Source organism: Lissotriton vulgaris, chromosome 10, assembly GCF_964263255.1.
Source record: "Lissotriton vulgaris chromosome 10, aLisVul1.2, whole genome shotgun sequence".
NCBI lineage: Eukaryota > Metazoa > Chordata > Amphibia > Caudata > Salamandridae > Lissotriton > Lissotriton vulgaris.
The window spans coordinates 885,609,116-885,625,839 of NC_141698.1; the positions used below are offsets into that span (position 1 = coordinate 885,609,116).

General features: G+C 41.8%; 1 protein-coding gene across 1 annotated transcript in view; it reads right to left on the reverse strand.

Annotated features, from left to right (window-relative positions):
• The window catches only part of LOC147688945 (ATP-dependent translocase ABCB1-like), a 1,419,218-nt gene that overhangs the window by 1,283,496 nt on the left and 118,998 nt on the right, over positions 1-16,724 (reverse strand). The window contains exons 5-6 of the mRNA XM_086941842.1: positions 11,988-12,054; positions 6,664-6,855 (exon numbers count right to left, since the gene is read on the reverse strand). Coding sequence (XP_086797968.1) covers positions 6,664-6,855; positions 11,988-12,054 — 259 coding nt within the window. The remainder of the gene's footprint in view (positions 1-6,663; positions 6,856-11,987; positions 12,055-16,724) is intronic.

Consider the following 16,724-nt stretch of genomic DNA (forward strand, 5'->3'; position numbering starts at 1 on the left):
CAAAAAAAAATAAAACATGAACAATATACATAAAAAAAATAGTATTACATAAATATACAATATAGGATTCATTTTAAAGAAAATAAAATTTAAAATTAAAATATATATTGTACATTGTTTAAATATATTTAATTTACATTATATTATTGTTATATGATTAGAATGTAGGTTGAAGTTTCCTCCCTGTGGTTTCGAGACCGACCATCCTCGGGTTGGCGGTCTGAAACCACAATTATGATGCAGTTGTAATGGTTGCTTGTGCAGTGGTCGAAAACAGGCCGCAACACAAGGTCCCATAGAGAAATGGGAGATACTGCAAATCCCTGCACCGTGTTTCAGGCACACAGTGCAGGGATGTACAGGAGGGCAACATAAGTGCCCCCTTAGCCCCTTTCCAAAGGTCACAGAAGCAAGGGGCCCTGCTAGGGTCTCCCAAAGTTCCTTTCGTACAGGCTTCCCATGTCAGAAAGCCCAACATGGAAAGCCTGTCAGAAACCAACATCATAATCACAACGACCAACATGTCATCCATAATGGATTGTGTTTCGGCTTCCAACTGCCCGGTGAACTCCTTGAGCCCATCAGAAACCAGCCGGAATGACCAGCCAGTTTTAATTACGACCAACATCCTTATTAGGGCCTCTATGTTTAACTCTATACATATATCTTAAAAACTATATCTTTTTGTATATAATTTTCTATATTAGTATAAAACAATGTTTTTTTTTACATGTTTGTCATTTACATTATAAGTATAGGCAAACTAAATTTCTGTGCTTAATATTTTTTACCACAATATTTAGGGTTTTGGTACAATGGATATGATAGTCAAAAATTCCAAGACCTATTCGAGATCACATTGATCAAACAATGTTCGTTTTGCCCCATCAGTTCTCGTGCGACTATAAGATAGAGCACCACTGGGGAGACCTTTCCCTATAATGTTTGATTGGCAGGGCAGATGTTGGTCCCTCAAGTCAGCAGAGAGGCCTACTCAGTGTTAAACATCTCGCTCCCGGAGACTGAAGCGGATGCTCCACAAAAACCACTCCCAAGAAAGAGCCTTGAGACTACCCAAGTATGAAGAGTCTGTAAAAGGAGTATACTCAAGCAGGAGGAAATACTGGTGGGCCAACAGTTGTCACTTGAACATGTGCACAAAGGTAGGGGACTGTCGTCCCTGGATTCACAGCATTCATCAACTCCCATCTCAGGCCAGGAGATGACCTCTGCCTGATCTTTAAGCTGGACCCCTGCTGTATCCATGTTAAGATATGGAGCAGCCCTGGAGGCAACTATGCTATCATGACTATTGACACAGGCCTGAGTTGGCGAGGCCCTGGATCTGTGTTAACAAAGGCCTTATCCCCCTACAAGTGTGGTCATTGTCTTCTTCTTGGAATGTGGATGCTGCTCTGGGACCCTACAGAGACTATTCTCTGTACAGTACTACACATTGTAACTATGTTCTTTGCATGTTTGTTGCTTTCATTTACAGTTTTCTTGGGGCATTTGAGGTTTTGTAATTGAATAGCCATCTGACCACAACCAGGTCCCCAAGATTCTTGTATGCCACTAGCACAACCCCCTAGTCTTCTAGTGACCTATGTCCTCAAACACCTCTCATATACTCATGTATAATGTCTGGGGCTTTAACAACACCACCAAGAGGTGCTCCATCCTACATGAACTGCTCCTTATCTGAGCAGATACAGGGTTCCTACGGGCAACCCATCTACTAAAGCTAGACCACTCTCACTTGAAATCAAAGGACTACCCAGGACAAAACATTTCCTTTGGACACAAAAAATGGCTGGATTGGGCATTCACAATACACTGGCACTGCCCCCAGGTCAAAGAGTGTTTACTTTGAGATGATGATGGGAGATAGATAGCCATTCAGTACTAACTGTGAGGCTAACCACTCATGCTAGCCTCTGTTTACAGCTCCAACCAGGGGCAAGAATTGTTCCTGACGGAGATGATTCATACCCTTGCAGCCTGGCTTGGCGCTTCCCTTAATATTGTTGGAGACCTATACCCTACATTTGATACAGATCATATGGGGAGAGGTAGCTCAACTGACCTGTCTATGGAAGGTGGACACTAATAAAAGTCATGGCTCGGGGCTAGGGGATGAATGGAGAACATGCCACACTCTTTACGTGGACTACTCCTCATAAAACATACACACACCTTGACTACATCCTCTTGGACAAGCACTTGCTCCCTAATCTGGCAGACTCCACCAACATCCTATTACCCTCTCAGATCACAGACCAGTTTCTCGCGAACTGGCAGACATAGGACCGCTGGGATCTAGGACAATTGGAGACTCTGGGTCGACCTCCAGAAGGAACCGGTGAGGGTCAACAATATCACAAAAGAAATTAAGGACTACCTCCTCCATAACAATACTGGGAAGTAAGTGGGGCTCAACTCTGAGATGCCTTAAAGGTGGTCCCAAGGCATGATTATAGTAGAAGCGATACATCTCCTTAAATACTGAGAACTGTGCCTCAACTTGGGTGCAGAGCTCGAGACTGGCCATAAGAAAACACACACCTCTAAAATATGGAGAAGAGTCTTAGCAATTTGGGCGCGAATAAGGACCCTTGGAGCTGACAGATCCACCTACCTTCCACGCTAATCAACAATTAATACTATGACCACAACAATAAGTCAGGACGCATGATGGTGAACCTTCTACGGGCTCATCATGCTTAAAGCTTTATATTGGAGGTCCAATTCTAGCAGGGCAGCATGTAAACAGATGACTGGGAAAAGACAGTGTGCTTCCACACCTACTATACACAACTGTATAATGCCCAATGCACTGCCCCCATGAGCATTTGCAATACCCTGCTGAGGCCCAACTACCAAAACTAAGCCATTCTGAAGGGGCGACCCTCGACAGGAAGAAATTTAAGCAGCCATATCTAAGCTGTGACCCTCCGAGGCGCCAGGCACGGACCGCTTTACAACAGGTGTACTATAAATGCCTTGGCCAGTGCAAATACCTGTGCACCACAAAATATATATAGAGATCCTTGAAAATGTATTGAACAAAAGGATCCCCTGCTGAAAATTACATTTCCTAAGGCAGGGAAAATATCAATATTGCAGAAAAGATCAGCCGCGGTCAGCAGTAGGAGTGGGGAGGGGGAGGGACAGGGTGGGGGGTAGTAATGTATGGATTACGTATTTTAACAGGTAAGTAAACATATAAATACATAAAACAAATTTTGTTGCGTGCACTGCATCTCAGTTGGTGATGCAGTGCACGCAACTAAATTCGTTTTATGTATTTATATGTTTACTTACCTGTTCAACTTCGTAATCAATACATTTCTACCCCCCACCCTGTCCCTCCCCCTCCTCACATCACCGCCCTGCAGGAACTCCTACTGCCGCCGCGGCTGGAAAAGATCCCGACAACCACAGTCATTCATATATTCAATCATACAAAATCTATGACTCAGAGGAGTATTTTCTGCACATCCATATCTTTATTAACAATCAACAATCAAAAATTTCTAATCATAAATATTTATCCTTCTTGCTCCTTATGTACCAGTAACTTTTCATGGCAGGTCAGTACACAATTTAGAACTGCACATAAACATTGGAGGAGCAGGTTACATCTATAGGCTGATGTGAGCAAACACTTAACATAGAGTACTTATCCGCTGATCCACATGTTGTCTCTAGTGATTCCTTTAGTCTATCCCAGTGAGGAGGCCTTTTAGTCATCTAAAATGTCTTTGTATTTGAACATCTCCATTAACAAGGCACACTGACAGAATTACTTGTTGACAGAAACAAGATATACACAATACAAGCTAAATTAATTGAATATTTTATTTTGGAGTCAAATTTGGAGAAAATAAATTGTATATGAAATGCACATTAAGACAAACTTGTGTTTTAGAGAATTATTTGGTGATAAAAATTGTAACTGTGGTATACATAAGACCGAGACATAAAGATATTCTGAGAGACGTCATATGGTTTTACTACAAGCTGAGGATGTATATATAAGTATGAAGGTATGAAAGGTGCAATGAAGTAAAGAAAACACCTGTTCTCTGAGCCATAGATTTCGTTTGAATGAATATATAAATGACTGAGGTTGCAGGGGTCTTTTCTGCAATAGAGGTCCTTGTAAATGGCAGGGTTTTGCCCACAATGAATGCATCCACCATCTCCCTCTTTTTCCAACCCAATTAAAATCCTGATGACTGTGGGTCAAATAGGCCCACTTCTCTCCTTTACATGGATGCCAAGATAATATTAAGATAGCTACCCTGAGGTTTCAACCCCTGATTAAGAGTTTGGTACACCCTAATCAATTGGGCTTTATTCTCGCATGTCAAGTTGGTGAGGAAACCAAAAAGACCCTCCACTTACTCAATGTCAGCACCAGAGGTGCCAAACAACCTCTCATGGTCACCCTGAATACTGAAAAGGCACTCAGCAGAGTCAACTGGCTGACATACTGGGGGAGATTGGGGTAGGACATACATTCAGCTCCTGGCTCCTAGCAGGGTACCCAAGGGCTAGAATCCGAGTCAACTGCCTTTTTCTATGAATTGGAACACATAAGCAAGGCACACAACCGGTATGCTCCCGCTCACCTCCCCTCTTCACCCTTACATTTGAACCACTAGCATAAACACACCCAGAAAGTCTACCAGGTTAAGGGGATCCAGTTTGGCCACCAAGAACTTCAAATGACCATGCTCACCGAGAATATCCTCCTATCACTGACAGACCGAATAGCCTCCTTCCCCTGGGTTTTGGAGAAATTACATCACTATCATGAGATCTCAGGGTTCAAGATTAACCTTAGCAAATCTGAAATTTTGAATGAATCAGTCCCATGAACAGTTGTGAAACAGGTGTAAGAGATTAACTCCCTCTGATAGGTGACACACATATTGATTAACAGGGCATGGCACTGGCTCCTACACTGGCAAAAACTAGAGATATAAATCTTCAGTGCTTGAAACACGTTGTTAGGTTTGAACTTAAAGTTGCTAACAGCAATCCCTCTCAATCCTTGGCAGTATAAAAGCGTTAAGATACTGTACAATGTACTATTTGTGTTTCAAACCCTAACTCTTCGAATACTGAGGGAATACATATATGACCACAAAACAGTCTGTGTCACTTTCATATGCAAGGGCTGGGCAGAAGGGTCAATAAGAGGCAGGGCTTGCTGCACCCTCTCTTTGAAGGTCTAGGGATCATCCCCAACCTGGCCTATTACCACACTGAAACCCATCAATGCTATCTCATTCATTGGAAGTGGCGAGAAACGGAGATGGGATAGTGCAAGCCTGGCCACACAATGGCAGCGGAACCCCTATGGAAGATCCCCAGGCAAACCTGGCCTGAACAAAAAAAAAACACATTATGTATCTCTCATCAGAAGGGCAAACCTAGAGGTCTGGGACAGAGTGGGGGATAATTGGGGCCACAACACATTCCTTTCCACATTCACGTCACTTTGAGGCAACCACAAATTCACTCTGGGAGAGGTCAATCAAATCTTTTGAACACCTAAAGAAGGAGTACCCCTCCCAGAGACTGAAAGATGTCATTACTTGTAACTGCTCCACTGGCTATTCCATCCTAGAATCAAGCAGGGGGTCAGAGAGCTTTAACACCGTTTGAAAAGTATCTTCTACACTGCACAGACAATAAACATGCTATTTCAGTCATATACAACATGCTACACATTACAAGACACCCCACTAAACCCGCCTTCTAGCATGCCCGGGAGATGGAATTAGGCATATATTAGACTATGACCAATGGGCAGAAATCTGGACCCCAACTTTGCATCCTGTTCGCGAGGAAGAGACATCATCTTTAAGATTCTATATTGGAGGCTCTACACCCTGCTCATCTGAATATATGGAGGAGGGATCAATCACACATTTACTATGGTCATGCCCGAAGAAACAGCCCATATGGAACTCCATACTGTCCACACTAGAACGTATCACTGGATCATATCTAGCCAAGTGTGCTGAAGTGATCCTGTTGGGGCATCTGATATTTGACCTTTACCCGTTACATGGTTCACTGGGTAAATTGATATCCCACCTCCTTTTGGTGGACAAACAAACCATCTTGAGCCAATGGGGACCACAAACCCTACCATCTGAACACAAGGGGATTGAACAATTGTGGTAAATTCTCAGCTTGGAGTAACTGTCTAAACTAGCACAAGTGGAGGAGAAAGCCTTTCCCCAAATAACAGAGGCATCTACTAGACTACTTCATCAGAGGCTATGGGGAATTGGCGTGCCAAAAATATCTCTGCAAACTTAAACTACTCACTCACTTCAAGCTCTAGGACTATTATGTTACAATCTACTAGCGCCATAGAGACTCACAGAGCCTGGCTGAGGCTGATAATGAAATTTAAGGGATCAAATACACGGGGATACAGCACCACATTTCATAATCGGACCAAGGGACTGGGTGGAGATGAGAAGATAGCTTTCGGGATAGAAGGAGAGTTATTCAGGGATTACCTGTGACTCATTTTTAAGATGGGTGTGCTTACCTATTATATCCACTGGATGCGTGACCAGGTGCCAAATAGTTAGTAAAAATGTATTCAAACCTAAAAATTAAGAAGGTACTTACTCAGTTAATCTTCTATTCAGTGTCCCAGTCTTGGCTGTGTCAAACCACGACATTTCCTGATGAAGTATGGCATAGAACAACCTGCGTCGGATCCTGACTGTCTGTCGAGTTGCGGCAAGGAAAAAACTCCAGACTTGAAAGAAACTGGATACGAAAACAATAAAGGCAATGGCAGCAAGGTACGAAGCATACCTGAAGGATAGAAAAAAAGTAGCTTTTTGTAAATCCCAGAATAATATTTCCACAGGTTCAAATCTGTTCACAATACTTTGTCATATTGAATGCACTTGCTACAGGGCCGGCTCTAGGCTCATGGTGGCCCTGGGCAGGGAGCGAAGGTAGGGGGCTCGGAAGAGGGGGTGCGGGCGGGGCGGAGTGCGCAGGCCAGTAAAGAGGGGAGGGGGTCAGGGAGTTTAGAAGTGGAACAGAGCCGGAGGCCTCCAAATCCCTGCCAGGGGCCACCACGCAAGTATGTATCCATCCTCAGAGGATTAATATATTAAGGATATATATTGCCGTGGTGGCCCCTGGGGTTTGGTGGCCCTGTGCAGGTGCACAGATTGCACATGCCTAGAGCCGGCCCTGCTTGCTACATACAGTTACCAAGTGATATGCAAATTACAAGGATAATTTTTGATCAATGTACAGCAAAGACATGTACTAAAAAGTGCATTCATGCAAGCTCCTGCAAGTGTTGTTGCAAAATAAATTCCTAACACCCAAATTAGGGCTTCTGAGCTAAGGCCAGAGCTTCTAAAGAGGATGAAGAACATCCTCAGCACTTAGATTGCATGAATCTACAGAGAGCACTGATAGTCTCCTGGCCAGCAGAGACAGGGCAGCCCTAATTTTCCTAGACCTCTATGCAGCTTTCAAGAGGGCTTCCGACCCCATCCTTATCTGATGTCTACATGAGTTTGGAATACAAAAAAACTCTTTTTGCAGCATCAGCTCCTTCCTGACCGGTAAGACACCAGCAGCCAGCTTGGCCCCCTTATTTTTTGGATGCAGATACCTATACCTCTGTTACATGGCCTAAGTTGTTTTTATAATTCAGAAGATATAGATTTACCCTCCTACTCATGAGATTTTTGGGGGTTGTGATAGACTCAAATCTAAGTGCTCCTTATCTTTGCAGTGCTGCTTTATTACAGGACCCTTCAACGTTTGAAAAACCAAAGGAAATGATGGACGGAGCGTTGACAATACAAGCACTCACCCCCAGTCAACTGATCTGGGTTTAATCCATCACCATTCTTGAGCCCCCTCTGCCACCCCAGTTCATAGTGCCTGAACTCAGAATGATAAAATACACCTTTTAGTGACGTTGATTTTAATATTCTATGTATGAAAATACCACTTTTAGAAAGTAGGTATTTTCTTGTCTATCTTTCCAAGCCTGCCTCTTCTAGTTTGTGTGTTCCTTGTCCGGAGTTTGTGAGGGACAGGGCTGGGGGATTTCAGGAGACAGAATGAATCATTCCAGTGGTAAATAGAGAGATCTGCATCTAGATAGGTGGGAGGAGTTGTACCCGGGACCTGAATAGGGCTGTGTCTGCTTTGCACAATGCCGGCTCCACCCCTTGAGGTGTGCTCCAGAACTGGTTTGGACTGGGCAAAAGCTCCTCTATCCTCAAAGGACAAAGGATTTTGGGGTATAAATATTGGGACACTGATCCCAAGAAATTAGTTCACTTTTGGACAACAAGAAGAAACCTTTGCCGAGGAGAGGAACCAGAAGAAACTGAGGAGAGACTATCCCTAAGCTGAAGTACTGCTTGGGGGATTGGCCTGCATTGGTTGCCTGACTGCCAAAGAAAGGAGAAAGGATTTTGTGAGAACTTTATTTCAACTTGTGAAGGATCTCCAAGGTCTAGAGAAAAGATCTTGCCTCTTGCTGAAGTCTCAGTGACAACAGACTCCAACCCCCAGCTCCCCAGAGTTCTTTGGAAGTGCCTGCTGCTGTTTTGGGCCTTCTGAGGGACTGCGTGTCGCAAGGAGCTGGAAGCGTTAATCAAGAGGGAGAAGCGTGCCGTGCCACTGTCAGAGCCACTGTTGTCGCATCTCTGAACAAGGGTGTCGCCGCTGCAGCCTTCGCATCAAGTGGAAGCGGCTCGCATCGAGGGAGAAAAGTGTCGCCACCAAAGCCGCTGTTCTCGCATCTCTGAATAAGGGTGTCGTCGCTACAGCTGATACATCGAGCCGAGACTTCCCGCAACATCGGAAAAGTGTGCTGCATCTGGAAGATCTTCATGTCTTCATTTCTTTGCACCGGAACTTTGTTGCATTTCCATCGCTGCAACACTTTTGTTGTGGAAGCGACAAGCATCGTAAGGTACATTGACTTTAAGTGTTGCATTTTTAAGAACTGAACAGAACTAAGCTAAAACTACCATTTTAAGTACAGTATTGTAGATTTTTGTCGTTTGTGGTCTTGTGTTAAGTCCATATAAAGAATGCTTATTTTTGATATAAAACATGTGAGGTGTCCATCTATAGTGTTGTCACTTGAATACTGTATGTGGTCACAAATGCTTTACACACTGCCTCTGAGATAAGCATGTCTGCTTGTGTCAAGCAGGGGTTATTTTAGGAGTGTAGCCCCTTACCCTGCCTAGAGGCAAAGGTCTTCATACATTTATTCTGTAATTGCCCAGTATTAGAGTACCACCGGCGTTATTTGCTGAGGAAACATTTTAATGAAAGAGGAATCCGCACCTGCAGATCCGCAATACTAAAAAGTCTGGACTCAAAGGATCTGCAATTAATCTGCAAGCTGATAACATTTTTAACCTGTTTTGAGAATTTAACAAAACAATGATATAGGCTACAAGCATTGCTTAGCTGCTCTTCTCAGACTCCTTAGAGGTATATAGTGAAAAAAAGAGACAATTAAACACATTTTTATGTTTCGCACAAAGCAATTTTACATTTTAACATTAGTGTATATTTTAACACACAGAAAAATCTGATATTTAGTTTTAGAATATTGTGATGGTCTTATCATGCTGAGAAATCGGATTTTATGTATTGGAACATTGTGATGGTTTTAATTAACTATACAATAAAGAATTTTTCATTTCATACTCATGAATCACTCCATCTGCTATGTCTTAAACAGGACGAATATAGGGCACTAGTTACGGATGAAGCTAAAACATTGGGGAGAGAGAAACTCGGGAGAATTTATGATCTGGGAGATAAGGCTGGGAAACTGATTGCCTGGCTTGATAGACGGGAATGGGCAAGTAGATTAGTCAAGGTTTTCTACGACACCAACAATGTCAGCATAACAGACCCTCAGGAAATTGCAAACATGTGTGTGTGTTTGGGGTGAACCTCACTTTCCTTTCTTGTCAAGTTAGTCAACTTTAAGGGACAGTCGCCCGCAAATGCGTTTTATTGGACTGAACATCTGCCTAGAGGGTATTTAAAGCAGTAAACCCAGCAGAAAATGCATCCTCCCCCTCAGAATGTCAATGACGAGTAAACACAAGGGCAGTAGCTTCCTTTGACTTAGCTTATTAAAAGTACTGGTATCGTTTGCAGATCAAGAGTAAAACAGGATTAACAAGAACACACACTGTGTGCAGGTTTACTTTAAACATTACCATGCAAAATCTGGAGCTATTTTATAGATATAGGGGCATATTACCAAGCAATAGCGATAATTATCGCTATTGCTTGGTTAGCGTGAAAAATTTACCGCTGAGCTGCGGCGATTTTTACCGCAAATAAACCTTGGGATTACCAAGGTTTATCGCAAATGCGATAAAAATCGCCGCAATGCATGAATATCGCTGAAAAGTCAGTGATATTCATGCATTACTGAGCTAATGCTCTTAGCTATGTTATCCACCTCCCATTGGATAACATGGCCAAGAAATGCTCAGGGCAGGTTTTAGCTTTTGGAGATATTCGCGAAGTTGGTAATAGGAGATAGCGATGTTAGCGACTGTTTTCAGTCGCTAACATCTTGGCACGCCCACTTTGCATGTCATTAGTGATAAATATCACTGACATGCAAAGTGGGGCCCAAGATGGTCGCTATCTCCTACTAGCTGTCGCTAACTCGTGTTAGCGACAGCTAGGTAATAAGGAGATAATTTTATCTCCGCTTTCTTGGCTTTTAAAGCCAAAAAAGCGGAGATAAACCCCCTTGATAATATGCCCCATAGTTTTATGTCTCTGCCATCCTCCTGTTGGGTCGGTATTTTGCTGCCTTTCCCTGTGTTGCTTCTGAGTTCCATTGCCCTAACCTGTGGTGTGTTGCTTTTGATTCCCTTGTTGCTTCACCCCTTGCTCTCCCTGTTGTTTCTATTACCCTGATTGATTTTAAAAAGCTGTTGCATGTTTGATTTTTATTTACCAATCTTACTTGGATCAGTAATTAAAAACAGAAAGTGTCCATGTATGCATGGTGCCTACACAATGAGACTGGCAGCCACGCAAAGTATTTTTACATTTTACTTTAGTCATGCTGCACAGCATTGAAACCTGGCCGACATTCAATTTCAAGCTGAGTGCACATATATCGGTTAAATAAATGTGGAAATATAATAATTGCAGCTTAATTTCCCAACAAAACCCAAAATAAATATGGATAAATACAGATTTAATGAGAAAAAAATAAATATGAATAAATACAGACGGAAATGGCAAAAAAATAGATACCATAAAACCGTGAGCCTTAATTATAAATGTATATTGAATCATTAATCAACTGTTGTTTTGCTTATCTCAGAATCAGTGCTACCATGTGGTAAACAGTCATTAGAGCTGATGCTGAGGATTTAAGTGCTGAAATTACCGGCTCAAACTATACACTGTAATCTTATCTGATTTAACCTTTATCTTGGAAGGTTGATAAAAAGAGTATAACTGAAAGTGATCTTAGTAATATTTTTTCTCAGCGCATTTGAGTCAATCATGAGATTGTACTGTAAACAAGATTGGCTAATATGATTTGTTAAAGTGAGCCCGAAGAATCAGAAAATGTATTTTTGTTTTTGTACATGAGCAAAGAAATCGAAGTTTGCAAAGAAAAGAGGTTGCCTCTGGAGAAATTAAATAAATAAAGACAGAAACAGATTACAAATAAAAACAAATTGCCTGGGGTACATTGTACTTTAGAGATGCGTTTCAGGCAATATTCAATTTGATTTTTAAATCAGTGTCAGTCCTGATATTTTTATACACCTGTATAATATTTGAAATAAATGTCATGAGAAGAACAGAGCGCTTTTAAGTAAGTTCACTTACGTTATGATTTGTGAGCAGCTTGCAAGCATTCAGTCATTTGTGAAAATTGGACTTAAACTTACTTTGACATTTCGGCTTCAAGATCTATTCCTGGAGAAACGCTGCATTCGGAACAGTTTGATGTTGTCTCTGAAAATTATCAGAAAAATATGTTTATCCAAACTGACAAAATTGCGAGTATTATAGCAATTAAGTACAAAACCGTGTAACAAATAAATTAAATTATGAACTTATCCATGCTCTCTTCATCCACCACACTAGCTGTCATTGAGGAGACTTTACCAAGTAATTTAGAGCGATGAGTCGAGGGTAAGAGTGAAAAAAATAGAGACACTATAGTATGTTTTTCTGAGGGAGTTTGGGCATATTATCAAGACAGGCGATAAAATTACAATTATCAGCGCTTTAGCGGTAGAAAACTGCTGCTAGATGTCAAGGACATCTAACATGGGCTTCAACTGGAATTCCATAGAGCATATTATCAAGCCAATTTTCGCAGTTTTAGCGCCAATTTTGTGCGGCTAAATCGGCGATAATTTTATCACCTGTCTTGATAATATGCCCCTAGGTTCGCTGATGGAATAGACAGTGGTTATGATCATTTAGACTGGGCAATCTGTAGGCAAATGTACTGCAGGCTGAGGCCTATTACATCTACATCCTTGGGGTATCATTTGCAAGGTGTTCCATTTCATTGTTTAGTGCTTCACTGCAGAGAATATATAATTGAAAGTTAAGCTAGGTTGTCAAACTGTATTGCAAATCTAGATATCCTCCCTATATCCACCTCCAACCTGCCACCCACCACACTCGCCAAAATGAGTACGGCATAGTAAGGGCGGACAGATTTATAGCCATGCATGTGTTTATGGCGATTAAGGAAAACAACTGGCTAAGGGGAGTAGCAGGAGTTTTCACACTTATGTCAAATTATCATGCACCACTAGTCCAGATCATTTTTTGCTCAATCATGTCTCTGGTTCGACACCCCAGAGCACGAAATGGCATCCCAAAAGATTAACTTCCCCAGGGAACAACAATAGGTGTCAAGAAGAACAGTTTTTGTATATGACACACGTAGTATTCAATAGAGGGCATTCCTGTCCTGTCCCACTACGTTGGCGCACAAATTGCTGCTTAGCGCCAATGTAGACAGGATTATTTTTGTGCACGAAAAGTCACCTTCCTGCACAAAAACAATCCCAAGAGAGGTGTTCCTCTTTCTATGTTAGCTGCAGAATGCAGCACACAAGGAAAGAGGAAAATGCGAGGAGAAATGGAAACATTTCTCATCGTTACGGCTGCTGTAGGGATCCATACTTTTTTGGCGCTGCCCCAGGTTTACATGGTTTTGTAAATCCATGGCCGCGTCAAAATCCATGGGTGTTGCATGGGAACGCCCACTGCATTGCCCATGGAATGTCTACTTGAAAGAGTAAGACAACGCAGTGACTTGCGCTGCTTTGTCTTACTCCATATCTATGAGGACACGCAAAGCCATGCAGGTGCCTTTGTGTCACATTATAGATATGATTAAGACGCTTGCGCCACCGGAGGTTAAAAAAAAAGTGACGCTCTGGCCGAGCAAGCCTCTCATAAATCACCCACAAAATATTTTGTTTGTTTTTTAGGTCTTTTACCATCAGGTAGCTAGATATAAAATAACGGTTAGCTTAAATGAAAAATACATATTAAAAAGGTATTACTGTGAAATGCACTGCAGTACATTAGGAAACCTCTATTAGTTAATGCACTGCAGAGGTCTGTGTGTAACCAGAGAGACTCAGAATTAAATTTGGTTGGTGCAGTGGAGAATAGTGACTTGTGTATTTTTAGTGCTACAAGCTCACAGTCTGTGACAGAAAGAACTGTGAATGTGTAAGTCATTAATCTATACTTGCACCACACACATTATAAGATAGACTGCAACAAACTTTGTGAATAGTTTTAGGATAAAATGGAGCTTCCAAAATGTAGATTTTTTTTAATACAAGACCATGAGAAATGCAATTTTTGTTTTTGTATAACTGTCCTTTCAACACCTCCTCAGCGGTGCTAAGTACTGGTTGTGTTAATGCAATTACCATTAAAAGCATATACTTCACAGCTCAGTTATTAACTCTTCCTACTACCTCTACAAAAACAATTCTTTGCCATCACAATGCTTGGAGTGATTCCAGCAATTAAAGCCAGAACCTCTCCCAAGCACCTTTTACATTTCCAGATTAACTCCAACATCTGCATTTCATTCAGGCACTCTGGAAGGAAGGATTGTTTTACCTGTCTGCCCGCCTTTTTCTTTCACAGCACAGGAGACTCAATTAACTTCGGCTGAAGCACTGAAGTGTCTCGGACCATTGTCTTTTTCCTTTTTACATGTTTTAGATTCCAGACAGAAGTGAGGACTGGAAATGCGCAAACCCCCTTCCCAGGACTCCACGGCCCCACTACGGGTCACGCCCCACAGATTGAAAACATCTGCCATAGGCCATAATGTTACAACATAATGTATTTAGGAAGGAGGGATTGCGAAAGTAGTGTAAGGGACAGAGGTCCAGAGCGGATTCTGATAGAGAAATGTAGCTCCAATGTGACACAATGGCACACAATATGTTAGGCTAGTTCTGTGTTTACTTATGGCTCATAATTCCTGGCATAATTCCTGGCATGCAAAATACTATTGTGTAAAAAAAGCAGTATAGACTAAAGGTGTCACATGTGACATTGTACATGTATCTTCACAGCTGTAGAATATCGTATGGTATGTAGAGAAGTGTGGCTCAATGGTTAGAGCGGCAGACCTGATGCAGTAGTCTAGCCAGGGTTCGATTCCCGCCTTGGCGGGTCTTGGGCTCAATTTCCTTGGACCTGATAATTCTCGCCTCCGTGCCTATTCTGATCATGAGCCCCACTCTGCACCTCTAGGCAATAGCTTGCTTAATCTCTACAACGGCCCCAACAACGCTGAGGAAGGGCTTGGATATTTTTAACAAAAGCTTGACACTATTGTACTGTAGTTCCTATATTCCCAATAGGCTATGTGCATTGGAATAATATACACTATAGATTTGACATAGGACTAAGTTCAGAATGTCTCTATCGAGTTTACTAAACTTAATTGTGAGTGCCAGCTAGCTCAGAGGTCACTAGAAACTTTCTCAGATACACAAGAAGGAAATAGTTTCTGACAACCGCATAAACATGACAACTTTGTTTCCCAAGAATTAAACGTATCTTCCGAGTCGTGGAAACAATAGATAACTATTTTACTCAGTCAATCGTGCATGCTTCGTCTCTACAGAGTTGCAGAGAAAATAGAGAGATGGGCGTTTCAATAAAAGGGGTTTATTGAACAGTCTTCTTTCTCATGCAAGAGAGGTGAACTGCTACAATTGTTAGAATGCAAAGTATAATGCGTACAGCGTAAACAGTAATATAAAATAATACAGTAATAGCATTGTCTGGTGCTATGACATATAAAAATACATACATAAAAGACACAGGCTAAAATACTCAACTGGTGTTTCTAAAATACGCCTACCCCAATGTACATAACCTAAGTCTAGTATGATGGAAGAAGTAAGTGTAGTCTTTAGCATAGGTTTAGTTTTGCCAAGAGTTGCCAAAGGTTTCTCTAGGTTCTAATCAGCTCCATACCTTAGAATGCGAGAGGTTGGTATCTCTTTCACGGACTCGATTTCCCAACACCCCACAAGGGGAGTCAGAAACATTAGAGCTGGATTTCTCTGCAGAGAAGGACAGCTTCAGATCAGTGCATCAGCTGGAGAGTTGGCTTCCTTCGGCACTTGCTATAGCGAGCTGCGTCATGCAAGTAGGTAGTCGAACTGCACCGAACCACACTGTGCTTTGCCATAGCAAGTAAAGGTATATTTATACCTTGAAGGTGTTTAGTAATGCCAGCTTTGACGTAAAGTTGGGCATATGAACGTCATGAATGAACCCCTAAGGAATAGATGTTTATGTATAATAACTGAGTTCTTGGAGAAATCAATATTCAAGCAAGGAGAAGGCCCTAACAGCTTCAGAGTCTGGTTTTCCAAGAAATTGGTGTGACGTAGATGAACAGATGGAAGTAGCCATGCCTGTTTTCGGGCTGCATGGGCTATGCCTAAATAAGGACTGGATATCTATGCCTATATAAGGGCAACGCAAATTGTACCTATATAAGGGCATGAACTGGGAAATTCAATCGGAATCTAAAATCGCACACAACACTACTCTGATGAAGGTGGGATGGGAAGAGAGAGGACTAAAACTAGATGGAGCCAAGAGAAGGAAATTGATGAGAAAGCATAAAGTAAAGCAGGAGCTTATTTATTTTAAGTGATAAAATTACCACAACCGTAATAACATTGATATCACAAGTCATCTCAGAGTTCTGTGAAAACCTTATGTAATGAGAGGCATATTTATGAGATTTTTTACACAATGCAGCGCAGCAAGTCACCTTGTTGTACTATGTTACAGGGATTGGGCAGGAATGAACTGTATTTAATGCAATACAGTGCATTCCTGTCCTTTCCCAAGTGTTTGCTCACAATAAACTGCCTAGCGCCAAAACTGGTACCCTTGCACCATGGTGTCACTGGGTAGTTATAATTATATATTTAGGTCAGTATTTCCATAGGAAATGCTTTTTTCCATTTTTGTTTGGCTAAGAACTTTGGCGTCATTTCACAAAAACCTGAAAATGTTTCCAAAATGTTACAATTTTCCTCTAGTTTGTGAATGAACAGTTTTAGGGTGATCTGGCAAGGGGGGGCTGAGAAAAAAAAGTG